At 38.4% G+C, this 23,839-nt stretch overlaps 1 protein-coding gene across 1 annotated transcript; it reads right to left on the bottom strand.

Moving 5' to 3' along the window:
* Window positions 1–15,760: 15,760 nt before the first annotated feature.
* LOC122009117 (aquaporin SIP1-2-like) lies at window positions 15,761–18,407 on the bottom strand. Its single transcript, XM_042565136.1, has 3 exons — window positions 17,998–18,407; window positions 17,652–17,924; window positions 15,761–16,080 (listed from the first exon to the last, which is right to left on the bottom strand). The coding sequence occupies exons 1-3, from the start codon at window positions 18,289–18,291 to the stop codon at window positions 15,928–15,930; spliced, it is 720 nt and encodes a 239-aa protein (XP_042421070.1). The 5' UTR covers window positions 18,292–18,407; the 3' UTR covers window positions 15,761–15,927.
* Window positions 18,408–23,839: the final 5,432 nt, after the last annotated feature.

Raw genomic sequence — 23,839 nt, 5'->3', positions numbered from 1 at the left:
AGTCCACATCCTCAAGTGAAGAAGAAGAAATAGAAGATGATGCCATCTTTACATTGCAAGAAAAATCAAATAGAGGATCAAGCATCAACCCTACAAGCAAAGGTATAAAGATTTCAATTATTAAACATAAAAATCATATCATTTGTTTTGAGTGTAGGGAGCATGAGCACTATAAGAGCAAATGCCCCAAATTGGCCAAGAAGAAGGGTCAAGTAGCAACAAAGGGCAAAGAAAAGCTCACGGAGACCAACCCCACAATAAAGAGAAGCAAGGAGCACATTGTGTGCTTCTCTTGCAATCAGAGAGGACATTACCGAAGTCAATGTCCTAAAGGGAAGAAGCCAACCAAGGTGATTAGAGGAAGCACAAATCTAGGGGGAGCTTATAAAAGCAAACCCAAGGTAAATTTTATTAATGCAAATTCTCTTAGAAATGATAAAAAACATGCTAGTTCAAATTTAAATCGTTATAATGCTATTTATCATGAAAATAGAATGCATGATAAACCTAAGGACAAATATATACCTCCTCATGCTAGATCTACCATACCTAAGGTTAGGAAGGTAAATCTATGGATCTAGTAAGGGAAAACCAAGTCTTAAGGTCAAGACTTGATAACTTAGAGAGAACCTTAGCAAGAATGGAAAACTTTCTAAAGGGGCAAAGTGAGCACAACCTTGGAAAAGTTAGACAAGAGTCATCAAATGGCTATAGAGGTTTGGGGTACAAACTCAAAGCCAAGAAGGATGTGACTTCCTTTCATAGAGTTCCATATAGCTATGGAACCAAACCTAGGACTAGTGGTCAAGCTAAAAGTACAAGGGAAGTTGTCCCTAAGAGTACTTTTGCAAAGACCAATGTGACTAAGACTTCTAAGAAGTCTAATAATGTCACAAGGGAGGTCATCCCTAAAGTTGACTTAGTAAAGGTGACTAAGGCCCCAAAAAGGGCAAATAAAGTCACAAAGAAGGTTACAAGGGAAATTATCCCTAGAAGTGACCTAGTAGAAGTGACCAAGGCTTCTAAGAAGCCTAGGAAGGTCCTTAGGAAGGTATTTAGGGAAGTTATCCCTAGTGAGTACCTAGAGCATCCAAGGAGCATCAATAGGTATTGAGTTCCTAGGAGCATATTCTCTACACCCTAGATGGGTTTAGAGAGTGTCAACTCCAATTGGAAAGGTAGTTAACCCAACCTTGGGAAAGTTGACACTTGAGAGCATTTTCAAGGTTATTGTTAACTTTTGAAAATGAAAATGATTATAAGTGTTACTCTTTGAAAGAGTAAAATGTGTCAAAATTTGAGGAGTTGAATCTAATTTAAATTGACACACTTAAGAAAAGTATAAGAAAAATCAAGTTAGAATTTTGATACTTTTCTTAAGGAATTAAGAAAAAACTCATGCTTTAATCAAATGTGATTAAGCTTTGAAGAGCAAAAAGGTGCCAAGTTTTGAGGATTTGAAATTAGGTTAACATTGTCACACTTAAAGGAAAATCACAAGAGATACTAAGTTGAGATTTTAGTGTTCTCTTAATGGGCTAAGGGACAATTTTAAACCCTAATGTAAGATGTTTACACTTTGGAAGAGTAAAATGTGTCAAATTTTGAGGACTTGAACTTAAGTTAAATGGACACATTTAGAAAAGGATAAGAAATGCCAAGTTGGGGTTTTGACATTTTTCTTAGAAGGTTAAAGGCGAATCTAAGCATTAATTTGATTTCATTTACTCTTTGAAAGAGTAAAATGTGTCAAGTCTTGAGGAATTGGACTTAATTTAAATTGGCACAAACACAAAAAGAAATACCAAGTTAGAAATTTGATATTCTCTTAAGGGGTTAAGGGAAAATTTAAACCTTAATCAAATCAATTATTCTTTGGAAGAGTAAGTTGTGTCAAACCTTGAGGAATCACATCTAATGTAAGTTGATACACTTGAAAAAGGATAAGACTTGTCTAGTTGCGATATTAGTATGTTCTTAAGGGATTAAGAGCAAAATTAAGTCTCAATCTAAATATTTAATCCTTAAAATGAGTAATGTGTGCCAAACAAAATTTTGAGGATTCAATTCTTAATCTCAATTGGCACAAATAGGAAAGGATGAAAGACATGCCAAGTTGGGTTTTGGCATTTCTTCAAGAAATGGGCAATCTAGGATTTAATTTTAAGATTAGTTAAGGGTTAAGGACACTTAGATAGGTAATCTAGGTATTTTATTTATGCTAATTTGTCATGCTTTGTTTGCCCATCGTATGTCATAACATCATATTTATTTTTGCGTTCATTTCTATTATGAAAAATATAAAAATATCATGTCATGCCATATATACATCATGTAGCTATAGCTTGCTTTTTGTTCGGAAAATTGTTTATGTTGATGTATGTCATATAGCATCATGCATTATTTTAATTTCCTTGCTATTAAGGACAAATGAGATATATTTTAAATGTTAAATATCCCAACAAGTGGGATGACACCAAGTGACATCCTAGGTGGATGATCATAAGTTTTCTAATGTCTAGATAGTTATGCATGATCCCTTAGTTTAGGGCAAAACCAAATATACATCTCACAAACAACCATAAGGTGACTTGTATATGTTTTAGTACACATTAGATACAAGTAAGATGTTAGGATGGTGAACAAAACTCAAGATGTTGATTTAGTACATCTTGTTGAGTTTTAGGTTTATCAAAACACATAGTCATGTAACTTCCAATTATTGGGAAAGCTAATGTACAAGTCATGTGCATTGAGCCCAAAAAACATGGTTGGATATTGGTTTTGGAAATCATTTTAAAATGCAATTAGAAAACCTTGGTGAAGACTATCTTTTGATAGTGATCATCATTGAATAGTTAGACACAAACTTGAAGAAAATACTAAAGTTTTTACAAGTTTTCAAGTTTGTGTCAATCTTTGAAAATAAGAAGTATTTTCATGGAAAACTATTTTTCCTTGATAATATATACCCTAAGTAATATCTATATGAAATTTCACGATTTTTGGAATCTTGTAGAATTTTTGGGGAGTTTCTGAAATTCACATAAAGTAAATTTCAAAATTTCAGCATTCCAATCGATCACCCGATCGATTGGATGGGTTCAATCGATCGGGTGATCGATTGAAAGCGGTTTTCTCGCAAGTAGAAGCTTGCTGGATCGATCCACCAATCGATCCAAGCAGCGTGAATCAATCTATTGATCGATTGACACGCTGAATATGGCTGAAAAAGTCTGTTTTAAGTGATTTAAGCCAATCTTCGTCTAGATAACCACTCTAACCCCCTTGGAATACATTTGTATACATCTAGGGGGAGTTTTCTTGATGAAAACAAGTATGGATTGGTTAAGAGAAACCAAAGTGAAGTTTAGGATAAGGTTTAGTTTCAATTCTGAATTTTGGAACCTTAAACTTCAAGTTTTGGTTTTCAAGAGTCATTAACCATTCCTAATCCTTTAGACTATATTTGTATACACTTAGGGGGAGTTTTCATAATGAAAACAAGCATCGTTTGGTTAATGTAGACTTAGGTGAAGTTTAGGTTGAGGTTTAATTTCATTATTGAATTTTGAACCTCAAAACTTCAACTTTTGATTTTCCTAACTATTTAGGAACCCCAAGTCATTGTTGGTGCAATGATAGAAGTTTGATCATGTTTTTAGGAGGAGTTACTCTTTGAAAATATAAAAATCTTTTTAAAGACCTTAGAAGGAGGTTAAACCTTCATGATGAATTAATACTCAGGGTCGAGTATTGGGGAGCAATGGAAGATTGGTTATCTTCATTGCTAGGATGATAAATGCTCTCGGATAAGTATTGTGGAGTAGATTACAGTTCAAGGGGAGCATTGGGTTAATGAAGGGGGTCGGACCTTCATTGGTAGAGTGAAAAATGCTCTTAGATGAGCATTGAGAAGAAGATTATTGCTCAAGGGGGAGCAGTGAATACAATGAATGAGATTCTCATTGACGAAATGAAGGAATGCTCTAGGATGAGCATTGTAAAGTGAAATGGAGCCCAATGGTGGCCTTGGAGACAATGAAGGGTATGTGATCTTCATTGTGGGGTTAACTCTTATAGAGCAGAGTTTGTTTTCAGTTTTTTGATGTGTGACAAAGGGGGAGAATGGAAGGTTAAGTTAGGCCTTCATCCCGAGAAGGGAGAGTTTGCCCTCTAGGAAAGGGAGAGAATGAAGGAAACCTTCATTCATGCCTTGTCATGAAAGGATTAAGGCTATGAGATTTAGCCTTGTTATGAAGAATGGTGTATGTTAAGGCTATGAGATTTAGCCTTGTTATGAAGAATGATGTTAAGGCTATGGGGATTTAGCCTTGTTATGAAGAATGGTGTTAAGGCTATGAGATCTAGCCTTGTGATAATGAAGAGGTTAAGGCTATGAGATTTAGCCTTGGTATAAAGAAGAGGTTAGGGTTATGAGATTTAGCCTAACTTAGAGGTATTGTCAAACATCAAAAAGGGGGAGATTGTTGGGGAAATTTCCCTAGGTCAAGTTTGACTAAGCTTGAGTTGAGTCAAGCTTGAGTCAGAGTTTGAGTTTTGATGTTTGACAATATAAGAAGATTGTTGAAGAAATCGTCCGGTTATGGAGATGGTCAAAGGGTTGACCAGGATGATGAGAATAGAAGTCAAGTAGGTTAAGGGTGACAGGAGACTTGACTGGGAAAGTCCTAACTGGAAGTTAGGCGTATGGAAGTCCTAACTGGAGTTTAGGCAGTGGTGGAAGTCCTAATTGGAGGTTAGGTAAATTGGAAAGTCCAAGTGTGATCTTGGCAAAGGAGGAAGTCCTGGTGAGGATCGAGGCATTTGGGAAGTCCTGGTGAGGAGTCGGGCAACTGAAAGTCCAAGTGTGATCTTGGTAAAGGAGAAAGTCTTGGTGAGGAGCCAGACAACTGTAAGTCCAAGTGTGATTTTGGCAAGGGTTGTAAGTCCAAGCATGTGGTCTTGGCAAAGTAAGTCCTAGTGTGACTTGGCAAGGAGAACTCGATAACTAGGATGAGGTCGAAGGAAGCTCCTGAAGGCAAAGCATGAAGGATGGAAAATATCCGAGAGACGCAAGACTGATGGAGGAGGCTAGAAGGATAGTTCGAGGTTAGTCGGGTGTGGTCGGATGCTATGCATGATGTACCAACAGGTCATGTATTGACCATATGTTGATTTTAGGGGGCTTTGGACTTGATTGGGCAAGTTCACAAGAGCTGGATCGATCAACCGATCGATTGGCTCATGCCCAATCGATCGGTTGATCGATTGGAAGAGCACCCGCAACAAGGCTTCTCCCAATCGATCCATGGATCGATTGGGAGGCAAACGCCGATCGCACAGAAAGCCTCCCAATCGATCAACCGATCGATTAGGAGCCTCCAATCGATCGACTGATCGATTGGGAGGTTGGATTTTCGTGCGAGATCTCTGGAAATCGCACGAAACGCAGTGAATCGATTGGGCAATCGATTCAGGGGATTTCTAGAGAGCTCAGAGGTACTCTGGATCGATTGGCCGATTGATCCAAAGCCTCCCCAATCGATTGGGAGCAATCTAATCGATTGGGACAAATTCAATCGATTAGGATTCGACCGTTGGCGCAGATAAATGCATTGGCGTGCGATTTATTCGGTAGAACTTGATTCTTTTCCACACGAGCTGTCAAGGGTGATTTTCACAGCTTCTCTACAGCTCTCCCCGCCAGTTCTTCAAGGTTCTTGGAGGCACGTCCAAGTCAAGAGGCAAGTTACAACAAGAAGAAGAAGCTAGGGTTAGGATTTATTGTACAAAGCTTGTAAGATTTCCCTTGTATTTGCTTCTCTTTATATTCTTGTTGTATTGTGAGCGTGTAAGGCTTCTCCGCCTTCGGTAGTTACCGTAAAGGAGTGGTTTTCATAGTGGAGAGTGTATGAGTGTGTGAATCATTAGATTAGTCACCTTTTCTTGAGGTGGATACCAAGTAAATCTACGTGTTAGTGTTGTAGTGTGTTGTTTCTTGTATTTTCCGCTGCACATCATCACAAGAAGCAAGCAACGACGCAAGGAGCGCGACGAAATACTATTCACCCCCCTCTAGCGGGCACAAAGGTCCTAACACATATGATGAGAGAAAATGTGTGATGAGAAAAAAAATATGATGGGAAAAATGAAGAGAGAGAAAGTGTGATGAGAGAAAATGAGGAGAGAGAGTGTGATAGGAGAGATTGAGAAGAGAAAAAGTATGATGAGAGAGAAAGTGTGCTGAGAGAGAAAGAGTGATAGGAAAAAATGAAGAAAGAGAAAGTGTTATAAGAGAAAATGAGAGGTTGAGAAGAAAGTATAATGAGAAAATGTAATGAGAGAGAAAATGTGATGAGAAAAAATGAAGAGAGGAAAAGTGTGATGAGAGAAAATGAGGAGAGAGAAACTGTGATGGAAGAGAATGAAGAGAGAGAAAGTGTGATGAGAGAAAATATGGAGAGAGAGTATTGTAAGAGAGATTGAGAAGAGAGAAAGTATGATGAAAAAATAAGGATAGAATGAAGAGAAAGAAAATAATGAGAGAGTGTATGATGAGAGAGAATACACAGAGAAAATAGTAGAGAATTTGTGATGAGAGAGAATGAAGAGAGAGAGTGTGATGGAAGAGAATGAAGAGAGAGAAAGTGTGATGAGAAGAAATATGGAGAAAGAGTATGGTAAGAGAGATTGAAGAGAGAGAAAGTATGATGAAAAAATAAAGAGCGAATGAAGAGAGAGAAAATAATGAGAGAGTGTGTGTAATGAGAGAGAATATAGAGAGAAAATGATAAAGAATGTGTGATGAGAGAGAATGAGGAGAGAGAAAGTATATTGAGAGAGAAAATGTGATGATAGAATGAGGAGAGAGAAAGTATGATGAGAGAGAACAAGGAGAAAAAGTGAAATGAAAGAAAAATTGAACAAATATACTAAGGGTGCGTTTGGTTTAGGGTTATTCTTGATAACCTTGGTTATCCATCCAAGGTTATCAACAAAAACCTTGTTTGATTTAGGTATTCGATGATTCCCGAGTAATGTTCCATGCCCGACACGTCAGCAAAAGGGTCATGCATCCCTGAATCGAAAAACCTCAGAAAACTAAGGTTTTTCTTGATTCCGGGGTTAACGAATTTTTTTTACCAAAAATACCCTCCAGTAAGAAAAAATATGGAAACAAAAGAAAAAAATGTAAAAAAATATTTAAAAATGTAAAAAAAATAAAAAACTGTTTAAAAATTTTTAAAAATAAATAATTTTAAAAAATAAAAAATTTTAAAAAATATAAATTTTAAAAATAAAAAATATTTTTTTAAAAAATATATATATTTTAAAAATAAAAAATAAAAAAATTTTAAAATTTTTTTTAAAAAAATTTAAAATAAAAAAAATTATAAAAATTTAAACATTTTAAAAATTAAAAATTAAAAATTAAAATAAATAAATAAAAATTAAAAAATGTAAAAAAATATAAATATAAATAATATAAAAACATTAAAAAAATAAAAAAACACATAAAAAAGTAAAAAAATATACAAGAAAAAGAAAAGTAAAAAAACATTAATAAATAAATAATAATAATATGTATAGTTGATTTTGTAACTGAGGATAATACGGTAAAATATTAAACTAAGGTATTCATTAAAACCTTTAAACAAATAAGTTTTTTTTGTATTACCTAGGTTGAACCAAACAACATTTGGTTATGTTTTATTCCTCATAACCATGGTTATGTGAATACCTGGTAATCACATAACCTTGGTTATGTGATTACCTGGTAATCACATAACCAAGGTTATACATGATAACTTGAACCAAACACACCCTAAGGGTATTGATCCGGTGGTAAGGACGGGGGACCCCCACGGGCGGAGGGTCAAAGACACGTGGAGGTCAACCCCAAGTTCGCACCGAACGAAGGATGCTCGGCCGAACGGAAGGATGCCCTGCCGAACGGAGGATGCCGGGCCGAACGGAAGGATGCCCTGCCGAACGGAAGGATGCCGAGCCGACCTGACATTCGACCAGGAGCTTCCCGGGCCGGACAGAAGACAACCCGACCATGGGCGGGTTTCCGACGCTCATAGTGAAAAGGGTCACCTGGCCGAGCGGATAGCCCGCTCGGCTGAAGCATAAAGCATCGTTGCTGTGGAACACTCTCAGCCGAGCACCCGGTCGGACCTATGTCTGCCGAGCGGCTGGCCGCTCGACGCGGGAACAGAAGAGACAAGGACAAAGGAAACATCGGGGGAACATCTCCTGACAGCGGGTATGTTCAACGACCAGGCCATACGCAAGATCTTACAACAGAGGATCCCGCTGTCCCATCATAGATGTGCTCGGACTGTAGCAGTATGGTGTCAGGTAAGCTCTTCTGACAAGCCCATACCGAGGTATGGACAGAGGACACGTATGCACCTCGGTATGTGTGTCTGAGCCTCTTCACAGCTCTATATAAAGGGTCCTCACCCTTCGCCGGAGGTATGCATTCTCTGAGATTTGGAGCCACTTCTTTGCTGTCCACTTGCCTGACTTGAGCGTCGGAGGGTCGTCGCCGGGAACCCCTTCCCGGCCCGACTTCTTTGCAGGTTCGCCGGAGCGTCGTCCGACCGGCCGAAGATCTACGTCAGCGACAAGGAGAGCACCATGTGCCCATTGTCCGTTGATTCAGCGATTCGGACAGGATCAATTTGGCGCCGTCTGTGGGAACGCTCCTGCATCCGATCGGAAGCAATGGACGAAGTTGGACGACCGCACACGGTGATGCCTTTCCACGGAGGAGCTCGACACTCTAATCAAGGCAAGAGCAGCTAAGCTCGTGGAGCAACAGAGAGAGAATGCACAAGCCGAGCGGCTGGAGCAACAAACAACGTCAGCATCAGGTGGCCGAGCGGACGCCTCCCCCGAGACAAAGATCCAACCGGCATTCAAGGGGGAGCACCGCCGAGCGGATGAAGATGGATTGGGACTTGGATCAACCATGAAGCATAAATTATCTCCAGCCTTTCCGGGGTAGGGTGAAAGGTGCGCCAATGTAATGTATGCTGTATATTTTCTGTTTGGCTGTATATTTGAAATGCAGGAAGCAAAATGTTAAAAAACGCAATTGGCATTATACGCCGAGCGACCTATCTTCATGGTGTATAAGATCCGAGCCACCGACTCGAAGGCGAAGACCCCGTGCCGATCGGCCGGGCGTATAATTACATGAGTCAAAAGCTCGATGGCGAAGAACCCGTGTCGTTCGGGCGGGCATAAAAATGATCCGAGCCAAGTGATCGAAGACGAAGACCCTTCACCGCTCGGCAAGGCGTATATCGGCCGTGTTAAAGTTAGCCTTAAAGACCGTCGAGCTCCGACGTTAAAAATCGAGAGACGAGCCGGCGTCTATAAACCCTCCGAGCGGAAGACCGTCGAGCTCCGACGTTAAAAATCGAAAGACGAGCCGGAGTCCTGTGAAGATGTTCCAGGTATCCTGTGAAGTTCCTCTTATACCTGAAGTAGAAATCTTATTTCTCTTCTTGTTAAGATCTTCCAGGTATCCTGTGAAGTTCCTCTTCCAGTGCCCTGCTTGTCCTTGATATAGTTGACGAAGATGTTCAACCATATCGTAAGCACACATCAACTCATGTTGCTTCTGAAGCTCAGAGTTCATGGTTGCGAGCATTAGACAGGACACATCTAATGCGCCATCTTGATGCTTCTTTTAAGCATCCCGGTCAGCTCGCGTGGCAGTGGCAGGAGGAGCCTCCGGAATGGGCTGCTCCAGAACGTACAGTTTACGTTCCTGAGTGAGAACTATTCTCAAGTTCCTGTACCAGTTCAGGAAATTTGCTCCGTTGAGCTTGTCCTTCTTAAGGACAGAACGCAGGGAGAAAGAGTTCATATTTGACGTCATGGTTATCTACAACAGAAAATTTGCAGAAATAAATATCATATTCTTTTAAAATCATTTAATTAGGCATTTAATTAAATGATACTCCAACTGAATTCTATAATTCTTGTGGGACAAGATCCACATCATACTAACCCTTGAGTTAGCTTTGGCTAATACGCCCAAGGTTTAGTATGATCGGTAGGTAATGATTACCAATTACATCTCTATGCAACTCTTGTTTATAAAATCAATATCCGCATTTATATTAAAACTCGAGTTAGCTTTGGCTAATACGCCCGAGAGTTAATATAGATGTGATTTTGACCTATCTTTTCCAACCGTTGGAAGAATGCCTATAGTTGACTCGATCTAACCGAGCAACTAGGAATACTCAATCTAATTGAGTTTGTATTCACCCATGCGTTGATAGGCGGGACCAAGATTGTCCCTCCGTACCCTACCAAGATAATATGTATTGCTCTGCTTTGGCAGATTCAACAATACATGTGATCGAGGTAGTGATAGGTATCACGGCACGGTTAGGCATTTAGAGTTGGTTCGATTGAGATCTAATCTAATCGAAAAGGATGCATCTTGTGCACGACTTAGATCTAATCTAATCGCAAGGGTGCATCATGTGCACGACTTAGATCTAATCTAATCGTAAGGCACTAATTAATTAATTACTTATTAAACATGCATCATATACATAAGCAATTAACTAATTAATCTATTTGTGATTTAGTCATGGCCCTACTACGATCTTCTCAAGCCAATGAGAAGATTGAATGGTCAACCTAGGGTCAACAGCTTCTCCAAGCTCCTCCCTTTGACCACCTTGTGTTGCTCGTGCCCGCCTCGGAACTCCGTCTCGTGTGGACCCTCCACCGCTCCAATTTGTACATTACAATTTGAAACTCGAGTTACATTCGAGTCTAAATCTAATTTACAACCAGAATATATGAGAAAGGCACGACGCGCAGGTCGCGGGAAAAAAAAATAAAAACATACAACACGCGCAAACACATAACGGCACGCAGGCCGTATTATGAATTACAACACAATCCAATCATATTGGGTTTTTGGGCCATGACTATCACAAAATTAATATATAATTCAAAATTATATATTTTCATAATTTTCTATAATTTTAAAATTAATTTTTATAATTTTTACGAGTAAAATTTTTCCGGCGGTCCCGATTAGCGGTTTCGGGCGCAATCGCGGAACGGATCCCCTTGCGGGGCCAGGGGTAGCGCCCCTACCCGCGATCTAACCATCGCGAGGGTTCCTTTGCAATCCTACAGCGCTTTAGCCCGCTGTCCCAAAATAATTTGGGACGAAACCTTTGAGAAGAATTTTCCCGGCGGTCCCGATTAGCGATTTCGGGCGCAATCGCGAAGCAAATTCCCTTGCGGGGTTAGGGGGAGTGCCCCTACCCACGATCTAACCATCGTGAGTTGCTCCTAAGCGATCCTACAGCGCCTTCGCTCGCTGTCCCAAACGGATTTGGGTCGAAACATCACCGTTTTGGAAAAATCTTCCCGGTAGTCGAAGCCTACAAGCGTCTAAACACTTGTGCTTCGATTACTCGAGAAAAATACTCATAAAAACCCAAAAATCATAATTTTACAGAAAATTACAGAAACTTTAGTTTTCATAAAACCAAAAATTTAAACTCGTACAAGCCTTGCACGTGGCTCTGATACCACTGTTGAGTTTTTCGGGCCGCAAAAACCGCTTTTCGCGACGCGGAAACCCCGAATCACCCAAAGCCGTAGATCCGTACAAGGAAAACCGAACGAAAATTACAAGTACGAGTTTTAAAACTTTAGATCTACTCCTAGATCTACATGTTAAGAGTATACCTTGAAGCGTGCCCTCGCAAATCCCGCTCGTCCAACGGTACGCCGGATCTCGAGAGTGTCAACGTAGACACTCCTCTAATGATATCCACACGAACAAGGAGTGTCTCTCACACTCAAAGGATGGAGAAGAGAGCCCCAAGTGTGCTAGCACTTTCTAGAGCTCTCGGATGGGATTTGAAAGGAAGAAATAGAGAGGATGCAAAAGAATCTCTTACACTCAAGAAGTAGTATCCTCCTTTGTGACCTTCACCCTTCCTTTGTGTTGGAACCCACTCAACCACCTTCTCTTTTCATCCAAAAGCTCTCGGCAACCACAAGAGAAGAGAAGGAAGAAGCAAGGAAGAAGATGATCCAATTACCACAAATCAATAGCACTAAATGAAAACCTTCTCATCCTTTAGTGTGGCCGGCCACACACTCATAACTCCCTCATTTAATGTGGCCGACCACATTAAATGGAATGGGAGGTGTTATAACCTCCATGAGGTGACACACCTCATGAGGTGGAGATGATGTGGCAAGGTTAGTCATGCCATGTAGGATGAGTCAACCTTCATGATGTGGCAATGCATCAAGTCAAACTTGATGTTTCAACTTCCATTTGGTCAAGTCAAACTTGACCAATTGTCTTCCTTGTTGAGTTAAATCCAACCTTTGATTCAAGTCAATTTTAATTTAATGAATCTCAATTCATTAATATAAAATGACTCAATGAATTAAATATAAATTAGACTCATTCAACAATTGAATCTAATTGAGTCTAACTCAATAAGTCTAATTTGAATCCAATCTTTGGTGCATCATATGAACCTAATCCAATTGATTCATCATATGAACCTAGTCTCCATCCACTTGTTCTTTGTGTGTGACCCAATAGATTCTTGTAACGTTGGCAATGTTTCTAAACTCCTTTAGAAACATAAGCAATGAGCGGCATCTAGCAATACATCATTGCTACCCAAGTTACAAGAATGTTGAGATCCAACATCACCTTGTGACTACTAATTGTGACTCCTCACAATATATGACAAGTGTCCTTCTATCCTAGACATCTAGATTGATCAATGTGAGGCATAGACCGTGTCATCCTCTGACCAATCTAAATCTTGAACTCCAAGTAGACTCACTCAATCAAATGAGCTCAATATCTCATATTGACTCATTTGGGTATGACCATACACTTCGTGGTCTTACTCTATCAAGAATATCGATGTCACTCCCGTCATATAGGAGGGATAGATCTCATCTACATCACTCACATCCCTCTACATAATTCGTTACATACCCAATAATCGCCTTTATAGTCCACCCAGTTACGGGTGACGTTTGACGAAACCAAAGTACATAACTCCTTATGTAGGGATCCATGGTGACTTCAGGTCTAAGGACTAATAGTCATACTAATAGCCACATGAGAAAGTATATGACACTCATATAACGATCCATGATACTTTCTCATGGCGGGTCATTCAGTATACATTCTCCAATGCATACCCATGTGTCAACTTGATATCTCCATATCTATGACTTGTGAGATCAAGTCATCGAGTTGACCTACATGCTAGTCTTATTGCATTAACATTGTCCCTGAATGTTAATACTCGACTAGGAATGATTTAGAGTAGTGTTCCCTATATCATCTCACTATCGATTCAACTAATCGATTGATATGGGTATGAACCTTCTACTCAAGGACGCTATTATACTTAGTCTATTTGGCACTAATACAAATAAGTATAATAACCAAACAAATGCCTTTATTAATATACAAGAATATGATACAATGAGTCCATACAATCATCAAATGATTGGCTCTAGGGCTCTAACTAACAAAAAATCGAGAGTCGAGCCGGCGACTATAAACTCTCCGGCCGGAAGACCGTCAAGCTCCGACGTTAAATATCGAGAGTCGGACCGGCGACTATAAACCCTCCGGCCGGAAGTAATGCTGTTTAGCGGTAAATCCAGTTAAAGCCATGCATGTATTCAACTAAGTGAGTCCGACGGACCAAGTGTGCAAGCGGGCGGGTTACCAAGAGTACCCCGTAAACATCTGACGAAAATCCCATTTGCGAAACGAGATATATTCAGCCGAGCGGACCAGCTATACAAAATACTTCATGAGAAATCCCTTGCAAAACGCAAGAGAGGTGGGATGAGAGGCGATTAACGAGGAGAAGCGGAGGATGGTTTCTTGGATGCGCCGCTCGACACTACGGGCGTCTAGTCAGTCGGACTATGCGCCTCCTTCGACTAGACTTGAAGGGGAGGCATGTGATCCGGTGGTAAGGACTGGGGACCCTCATGGGCGGAGGGTCAAAGACATGTGGAGGTCAACCCCAAGTTCGCGCCGAACGAAGGATGCCGGGTCGAACGGAAGGATGCCCTGCCGAACGGAGGATGCCGGGCCGAACGGAAGGATGCCCTGCCGAACGGAAGGATGCCGAGCCGACCTGACATTCGGCCAGGAGCTTCCCGGGCCGGACAGAAGACAACCCGACCATGGGCGGGTTTCCGACGCTCATAGTGAAAAGGGTCACCTGGCCGAGCGGATAGCCCGCTCGGCCGAAGCATAAAGCATCGTTGCTGTGGAACACTCTCAGCCGAGCACCCGGTCGGACCTATGCCTGCCGAGCGGCTGGCCGCTCGGCGCGGGAACAGAAGAGACAAGGACAAAGGAAACATCGGGGGAACATCTCCTGACAGCAGGTATGTTCAACGACCAGCCCATACGCAAGATCTTACAACAGAGGATCCCGCTATCCCATCATAGATGTGCTCGGACTGTAGCAGTATGGTGTCAGGTAAGCTCTTCTGACAAGCCCATACCGAGGTATGGACAGAGGACACGTATGCACCTCAGTATGTGTGCCTGAGCCTCTTCACAGCTCTATATAAATGGTCCTCACCCTTCGCCGGAGGTATGCATTCTCTGAGATTTGGAGCCACTTCTTTGCTGTCCACTTGCCTAACTTGAGCGTCGGAGGGTCGTCGCCGGGAACCCCTTCCCGGCCCGACTTCTTTGCAGGTTCGCCGGAGCGTCGTCCGACCGGCCGAAGATCTACGTCAGCGACAAGGAGAGCACCATGTGCCCAGCGTCCGTTGATTCAGCGATTCGGACAGGATCATGTATTTTTATACAAACTTAATTCTTATTCTCATTCCATCAAAACCCAAGGGAAAGGGTGAGTTTCATTCATACCTAAATTTTTAGGATTCATTCTAAAATCTTGATTCCATTCCCATCAACCAAATATAAGGTTTGGGAATGAATCCATTTTCTCATTCCCAAACCTCTAAATCAAACGTCACCTAAGTGATTTACCCCAAGGTCTTATAAAAAAAAATAATAAATCACGATACTAAATGACTGCTAAGTGGAAGAAACCTATTTCCAAACAGAATTCACCTCAGAAGATTCAAACCTTATTCTTATGATATAAATTTCTCATCCGAATACTAATCAACTACACTCGAGAAAAAGTAAGCACTTTAGTGAAAAGCTAAAAGATAGCTTTTTAGATGTACAACTTTATTTTAATCAAGATATAATTAGACACTTTTAAAGTAAGATAAATAAATAAAAATATATCATAAGTATATATATTAGAAAGTAACTATGCCCACATTAAAATTGAAGGCCATAATAAATTTCTACCATAGTGATATACTATTGTACACATTCATTTTCAAGTTTGCCCATTTTCATTTCATGATACCTTAATCCTTAAAATCAAAAGGTCCATCTCAAATTTTATGAATTCCACAAGCGATAAATTGATGGACAATTATAACTCTTGTCGCCTTATTGACAATAATTCAGTTATAAAGATACTATGTAATTAAAATGATGAAATTTAAAGAAGAATATGAAAATAAAAGACTCCCAAGAAAATTTTGCAAAATGAAATTCAAATTCACACTTACATTTCGTGCTCATGACTGATAAATCAATCCAGATCAAAAAAAAAAAAAAGCTAAACTTTTAATGTGCACAACTTGCAGGTTTTGGTAAGGGAAAGCCATAAACTTAAACATAAAATTAGACGTTTAACAAGGTTTTACCAACCTACTCACTACCTACTTTATTTTCAAACTAAATAAGTGACATTGACATGGATGCAACTTATTATTTAAAAAAAAAAACATTTCAATCTAAAGCGTCCCAACTTAGCTTCTTCATGCCTTTTTAGCTTTCACTGGTAGACGGTGAGGGAAGATAACTCTGAAGAACCAACCTGCAAAAATGGCACCAATAAAAGGGCAGATCCAGTAGACGTAGAATTGTTCCCACGTATCATGGCGATTGTTCAAATAAGCCCAGCCAAATGCCTGTAAATTGAATTTAATGAGTATCTTTTCATGTAATAGAAGATACGGTGAAGGATTCGAAGATGATAATTGTTGGAATGAGTGGAATTAATGGCGATAATCAAAATGATATACCCACTGACCACTGTAATGAGATGTAAGTATTTAGTACCAAACCTAAGAGTGCGAATTGCTTAAACGTTACAAGAAATGGGCTCATGTTCACAGCAACAACAGAATGAAACAATAGTAGGAAAGAAAACTTAAACTAAAATGTATCGCCCGCAGAGTATATTATCTGGCCACAGCAGCTCGTCATAAAAGAGAATTGCATGTAAGATGACAACCCACTGCAACAGCTGTGCTAACAAGATATGTTGATCGGATATGGATTTCATTTTAGCATATAGGCCTATTTCCTTGTCTCCACTCAGTTGATATTACCGATGGCTTAATTATTATCTATCAGCATGAGATTTGTGTCCTAAAATTTGAGAGTACATAAGAACAAGTACTAAAAGTTCTTTTTCCATATACATTGGGCATCCTAGTTCACTATTATGATGAACAAGGATATAACTCCAAACATTAATGTTTTCATGGCCAACCCGCACTTAAGTTGCAGGTTTAATAGTGAGATATCCTGAAGAACTAGAAGTTAGCAAATAGTGTAAATTTACCACAAGAGAGCATGGAAACAGTCAATGATGTAAATGTAATGATGTCTGTACACTGTTATTAACTAACAATGAAATTAATATAATAGAGTGTTAGGAAAGGTATTATTCAACCACTTAAGGCTCACATGTAACACTCAACTTCAATCTTTTAAATCCAAGAAAGGTTGCTCGGACAAGGAATCTAGATTCATTACTAAGAGCTAAAAAAGAAAGGACAAAGTTGAATACAAAATTCTAAAATTTTCATATTGACCTCCCATGGGCTATCTCAAACAATTCTAACCATAGTGAAGCTGAAATAATTTACATTGCCGAAAAGAGAAATAAAGTTACAAATACATGTTATTAGAACTCCAAGCATCTAACCAATCTTTGTAATTTGTCAATTCCATTCTGAACCAAACACGTTATTAGCTTTGGCTATGGTGCTACTATTTGGCCTCAGCCTTGTGGTAATGAATTGATATAATTTTACACCCATGTTATCAGTAACAGGAATAAGTAGAACTGCAAGTAGATTGTCTAACAGCACCTTTTTACAAAAAACATAAGTAGACAAATTACACGTGTTGTAAGCCTCAATCTAGCTGTATGTAAGAAACACGCTTTAATAACAATGATTCCAAAAAAAGGATGCCCTCTTGCTTGTTTTTACTTGTCTAAATGTTCAAAGACCAAACTTTATCAAAGAGGCTGCTTGAGGAAAGATAGCCTTCCCTTGCCTTGTGTTGTCTAGAAAATATGATAGCACTATTCTTACAACCGGTTTCGTAAATGCACAATACAACCAATTCATGTCGCTCTTAGTTTGGGGATACAATTCCAAACACAGGAGGAGTATAGCGTGGAAGTGGACAGATAAAATAAACGTAAAAGATATAGCAAAGATGGAGATAAGCAACTTGAGCTTACATTTGCAGGATTCATGGCTGGTCCGGTGTAACCAGCGCCCGCAACAACCATGGTAACAGTGCATACAGCAATCAACCACGTCTTCACGATCGGGCTCCGAGGTCCCTTGACGATGATCCATAGCACGGCCAAGGTGATGACGAAGGTCAGGATACCTTCGGCGATGGCCCCCGTGTGCAAATCAACCATCAAGGAAGGCCCTCTCAGCTTGTGCTTGTGCGCCTGTGGCATCACCTCCGAGATGGCCAAGACACCACCGACCGCCCCGGCCGCCTAGGAGGTGCCACAGAATTCATCAAACCGCTCGATTTTGGCTGCGCCGATCAGGAGCGAGATAGAAGATTACCTGGGCCGGGAAACGGAGCGCCATGGAGACGAGGTTGTCGTTACCCAATCCCGCCGCATAGAAAGCGGCGGTGGCGGTGGGGTTGAAGCTGCCGCCGCCTATGGCGTTGGTTATGATGCCGAAGACGAAAACGAGGACGAAGACGATGGTGGTGGTCACGAGCAAAGAGAGCGCGGCTCCCTGGATCTGGAATGCAGCGGTGACGATGGAAGTGGTGGCGCCGACAGTGTTGACGCAGAAGACCCAGAGGAAGGTGACGATGGCGTCCAACACGGCTGCCTTAATCGCACCCATCGCCTCCGCCCCTTCTCCTGCAACGCCGCCGAGATCGAAACCCTAGAAAAGGAGGACTCGATGGTTGCTCTTCCTCGTCAGCTGCAAATGTCACCTACCAGCGAAGGGAGAGCGAGGATTCGATGGGGAATTTATTATCAATTTTTTTTTCTTAAATCTCAATGCTGTGTACAATATTTTTTATAAAATAAAATTTTCCCATAAAAACTTTTATCTTTGTCACTAGGGGTGTAGTCGAACGAGCCGAGCCCAGTCTAGCCGAACTTTTGAATGTTTGAGCTTGTCTCATTTATAATCGAGTCGAGCTTGAACTTTATTTAACGAATATATTCGTGACTCATGAGCTTTTATCGAGCCTAAATGAACTTAATAAGTATAAATTATAAATTTTAATATTCATTAAAAAATTAATTATATATTTTAAAAAAATTATAATATTTTTATTAAAATTTATAATTTTATTCTAATAAATAAATTTAATATATTTGTCTATATTTTTCATAAGTAAAATATAAAATTTATAAATTTTATATCAAAATTATTATTTTTTAATTTAAAAAATAATTCATGAGCTTAACGAATGTGTTCACAAGCTAACGAGTCGAGTATTATGAAACTTGAGCTTGATGTTGTTTATCTTAACGTGTCTCATTAAATGAGCTCAAGCGAACTTTTATCGAATCGAGTTTCGAATAACTCACGAGCGACTTGGTTCATTTACACTCCTATTTGTCGCAAGGCTAACACCTCTCTGTTTATTCAGAAAGATAGAAATAAAAATTATGAAAAAAAAAATCTTATTTACTTTAAAAATAAATAAATAAATAAATAAAATATTTTTTCTCTTATTTATTGAATAGGTAGATGAATTTGTTATACGAATTTAACAATCAGTCAACATCATGTTTTTAATATGTTTGCACTTATTTGATCAAAACTATGTTTTCACGTAGCTAACAAATCAGACGGGAATGTGTTCGCAACTGCAGACACCTCGTGCGACTGCTAGGTCGCCTCGTGCGGCCATGGGCGATGATTTTTTATTTTAAAATTTTTAATAATCAAAGCTCGATAATATTTACATAAATTAAGCTTAATCTAAACTTCAATTAAGTTTAAATTCATAAAATAGAAATTTAAATAAAATTTAAATAATCATTTTAATAGTTTGATTTATTTTAAATTCAATTTAACTTAATTATCTCATTAAATAAACTTAAATACCATAAAATTTGACTCAAACTTATTTATTTACAACCCTACCTTTCCGTTTCACCATTTGAAGTAAACATGAGTGATATTCTAATTTTTTTCTATAAATATTCAAATTTTACAATCAAATTAATTTTAAGATGGATAATTTGATCCTATATTCCAAAAGAATAATGATTTACAACCCAACAATTCAACACTCCACTGTCATTAATTGTTCGAGCATTATAAATATATTTTCTTAGGACAAGATATAGAATTCAAATTTTAATATAATTGAGATAAATATCCTCTTCAATCACCCGTTGAATTTATCTAATCAATGTCACTGGTGACCATCTCATCGTGTCCGGAGTTAATTGAGCAATATTATAGAGTTATGATAGCGGATAAAGAGAATCTTATGCGGTCGCATAATATCTTATTTTATGCAGGTGCATTTATTTTTCTTACCAATAATTCTAAACAGGTCAAAATTACCTGGATCCATCATTTTATTATTAATTTTATATGGACATCTCTCTTTTCTTATTTATTTTTATCTTTTTTTTTTTTTGATCATTTTCTAACTGTAGGTGTTCTTATTAAGGTAGGTGATGGACATGCACATTACAATATGGCCCTTTTAACATTCTCCTCATGTCTTCTTTTTATTCTCAAAACTTCATTCTAATAACACCTTAGCATAATAACTTCCTTTTCCAAATCAATTTTACTTGATTTCATATCATCAATTCACATTTAATTTAATCTCTTACTATATTGTCACCTTTTGATATATAACTTCACTCTTCTCCAATAATTGGTGGTGTGTGAGAATGATAATGAATTAACTACTTTACATCTTCAAAGATGGATCTTAAACAGGCTTGCCCTTGGCTTTAGCCCAATAAAATAAAATAAATTAAAATTATCTGTGTATTTTTTTTACTTAGCCTACTAAAGCTTACTCGCTCCACACTTGAAGCTCAACAAGCCTCCCTAATAATTTGTTGTCAAATCTCCTATCGACTCTAATTTCTAGATTTATCCCAGCCTATCTTTCTAAATGAGTATGATTTGGTTAATCTAATGGTCAGAGAGAAGTGTTAAACTATAGATTGATCACCTTCAAACCAAGTTTCTTCAAAGGATCACCACATTCCTTTATTGTTTTATTAGCAAGAAAGGTATGTTTCTTCCTTCTCTCCGATGTTTCCTTTGTTCATCCTATCCGAGTTGCAATTAAAAGGGTTCAACGCTTCCAACTTTGAATTGTGAGTGCTTCGTTGATTGAACTAGTATGATTTGCCTAATCCAATTGAGAGAGATGTGTTAGGACACAACTGAAGAGGAAGAAACCTTTTATAACAATTTAACAATACAATATAAGAATGAGATGAAATAAGAAGAGATTACAATAATGGTTTCTTAAGTAGATGTTGACTTCTTCTTCTTCTTCAAATCTTGCATCGAAAATGGAAGTTGAGCTCAAGCACTTTTCAATAATCAGATAGCACAAAACCAAACCTTGGCTTAGAATGAGAGCTCTGTTTCAAAATGTTCTCCTTTTTCTTTTATATGAATACTTGAGTTAAAGTCTTTATTTCAGACATCAATCAATCGTTACATCACATTAGTCGACTGATATGGTCTCCGACAACTGTTTATGTCGTTGAACGACCACTGACGCTTCTGGAACCTGTCTGAATTTGTCTCTAATTTGAATATCAGTCGACTGATTACCTTCATCATTTGACTGATAACATCAGTCGAATCGAGCACTCGAGTCCCACTTGCTGCCAATGCTCTTTTAATTCAACATCAGTCGAATGGAGAACGCGAGTCCCACTCGTCGTTGTGCTCTCTAATTCGACATTAGTCGATTGATGTTCCATATCAATTGACTGATACCATCAGTCAAATGGAGGACGAGAGTCCCACTTGTCGCTGTACTCTTCAATTCGACATCAATCGGTTAATGTCCCACATCAATCGATTGATCTCATAAGTCAAATCGAGCATGTGAGTCCTATTCATCATTATTTTCCCTTAATCAATTGAGAATTGAGCACGTGAGTCCTATTCACCATTATTTTCCTTTAATTCAACATCAATCGATTGATGAAATCAATTAATCAACTGATTCTCTTTTATGAACGATTTTTCAGAGTATTAGTCGATTTACTCATATCAATCGATTGATTCTCATATCTTAGCCTTTTCCAGATGGGTACCTAATGCTAGATAAGCCTTTGGTTGACTGGATTTTCGTGCATGTAGTCTCCTCATTTTAAGGACTTTCATTTTTTTACTTTTGGTCTCCAACATACAAGGAATTTTCCCTGCACACTTATCGCACAAATAGGATATCTTTTCATTAGCCCAATCTTAAATGTTACCAAATACTAAAATTATATTTCTCGGACATGATTACATCAACAAGATGTCAATTAACTATAGATGGATCATCTTCGAACCAAATTTCTTAAAAGGATCACCTCATTCCTTTATTGTTTTATTAGCAAGAAAGGTATGTTTCTTCCTGCTTCTCCTAGATGTTTCCTTTTTTCATCTTATAGGAGTTGCTATTAAAGGGTTCAATGCTTCATCTTTGAATTGTGAGTGCTTCATTCATTGAACAAAGAAATCTTTGGCATTGTCCTCCCATCTCTATCCTTTCACTCTAAATGTTTACTTTGCAACTATGTTGTTGGAGGTGGAGATATGATGAAGGTTTAGACAGTGTTCAATACTTAAAATTTAATTTTATCACAAATTTGGTAGCTTAACCTATAATGAAAATTTAAATTTTGTTTAGGTTTGCTATTTTGGAAACCATAATATTCTATTAAACATCATCCATCATCTTTTATAGAATTTCTTATGATGAAATTAAGAGTGGAGTATCTTCTAGCTATCTTGTTCTGTAGATGATCTCATGCCTATACCATGACGGACTTAGAAATTATAATATACCTGGGTTAATCGAGATGATAGAAGTTTTATAGGATGATTGCATAATTTGATTTGGGGATTTAGGATTAATTGAATGACAATGGCCTAAAATGGTTAAGGTATAAAGAAATTCATGCTTCTTTCCTAAACTCTAAAATGACGCCCGGCTAACGCGCGGGTAGCTAACACAAGCCTCCGCCCTTGAGCCTATAAGATGGCATCTACACAATTATGTAGGTGCACAGTGGATTTGTTAAACAATAACCCACTATAAATTATTTAATATGTTACCAAGATTTTAGGAGGGTCTCTTGGAGACTAGTGCAACTATCCTTTAGACTTGAAATTATTTCTGTTATCTTATAAAAATATCAATATGCTTTGACATTTTTGTGTTGACCCTTAAAACAATTACATATGTAATTGTGCTTGGACATGGAAACTTAATTGAAAATAGACTTTAGCAAAGAAGATGCAAGGTAAACTCATTAGTGAGTTAAGAGTTGAGATATTGTGTGCGAGAAAAGGTAGCTCCTAATTTAGGTGAAGATTTGACCATTACGGTGATTGAAATTGACAATTTTGGTCGATTGAAGAATGTCTTCAATCAACTAATGGTTGAGTCAACAAGGTAGTCGGTTCAAGTGCACCAACTAGCTCTTAACTAGATGGCATTGTTGGTTTTAGCAATATTATTTTGGGTTGATCCTAATTGGGGAAGGAGGGAAGGAGTAGAACTGTGAGTGAGTCAAAGAAATTTATATGAAAATTAAAATATGAAGAGGTTATATTTAAATCATGGATTCAAAGGAATACATTTTGACATGGAAAATCAGGCTACATGTGAGCTAGAGGAGGAAAACCTAAAAAGCACAAGTTTTAAGGATGGAACTTCCAATAAGGTGGGAGGGATGTGATGTTTCAACAAGCCCACACTCTTCACTTCCCAACTACTAAGGGAGATGGAGGCTAAGGATTTCTAATTTATTAAAGGATTAGTGATTATCATTAATTGAAAAAAAAAATGAAGAGATGAATATGAGGGTGAATCCAAGAGTCATCTTACACTTATAGGGCTCTTCAAAATCCATACGAGGATACACACAAAAGATTCGAGCAAATCTCGTATAAGGCTCTTCAAATTCTGGAAAAAGTGACTTCCGAAGTGATATCATGTTCCAAATGTCTTCAAACACTTCAAGGACACTTTGATATTTGGTAAGTGAGTTTATTGTTTTAAAATCATATTTCCAAGTGTTAAATAAGTTGAAAATGGTCTATAAGATTTTTAATTACGTGTTCTTGCAATGTGTTCTTGCAATTTTATTGGTTAATAATAATAAAATAAAATTTATTTAAATATAAATGGTTATATAGAAATTCAAGTGATAGAAATTTT

Source organism: Zingiber officinale, chromosome 8A (assembly GCF_018446385.1).
Source record: "Zingiber officinale cultivar Zhangliang chromosome 8A, Zo_v1.1, whole genome shotgun sequence".
NCBI lineage: Eukaryota > Viridiplantae > Streptophyta > Magnoliopsida > Zingiberales > Zingiberaceae > Zingiber > Zingiber officinale.
This window is presented reverse-complemented; position numbering and strand designations above follow the sequence as displayed.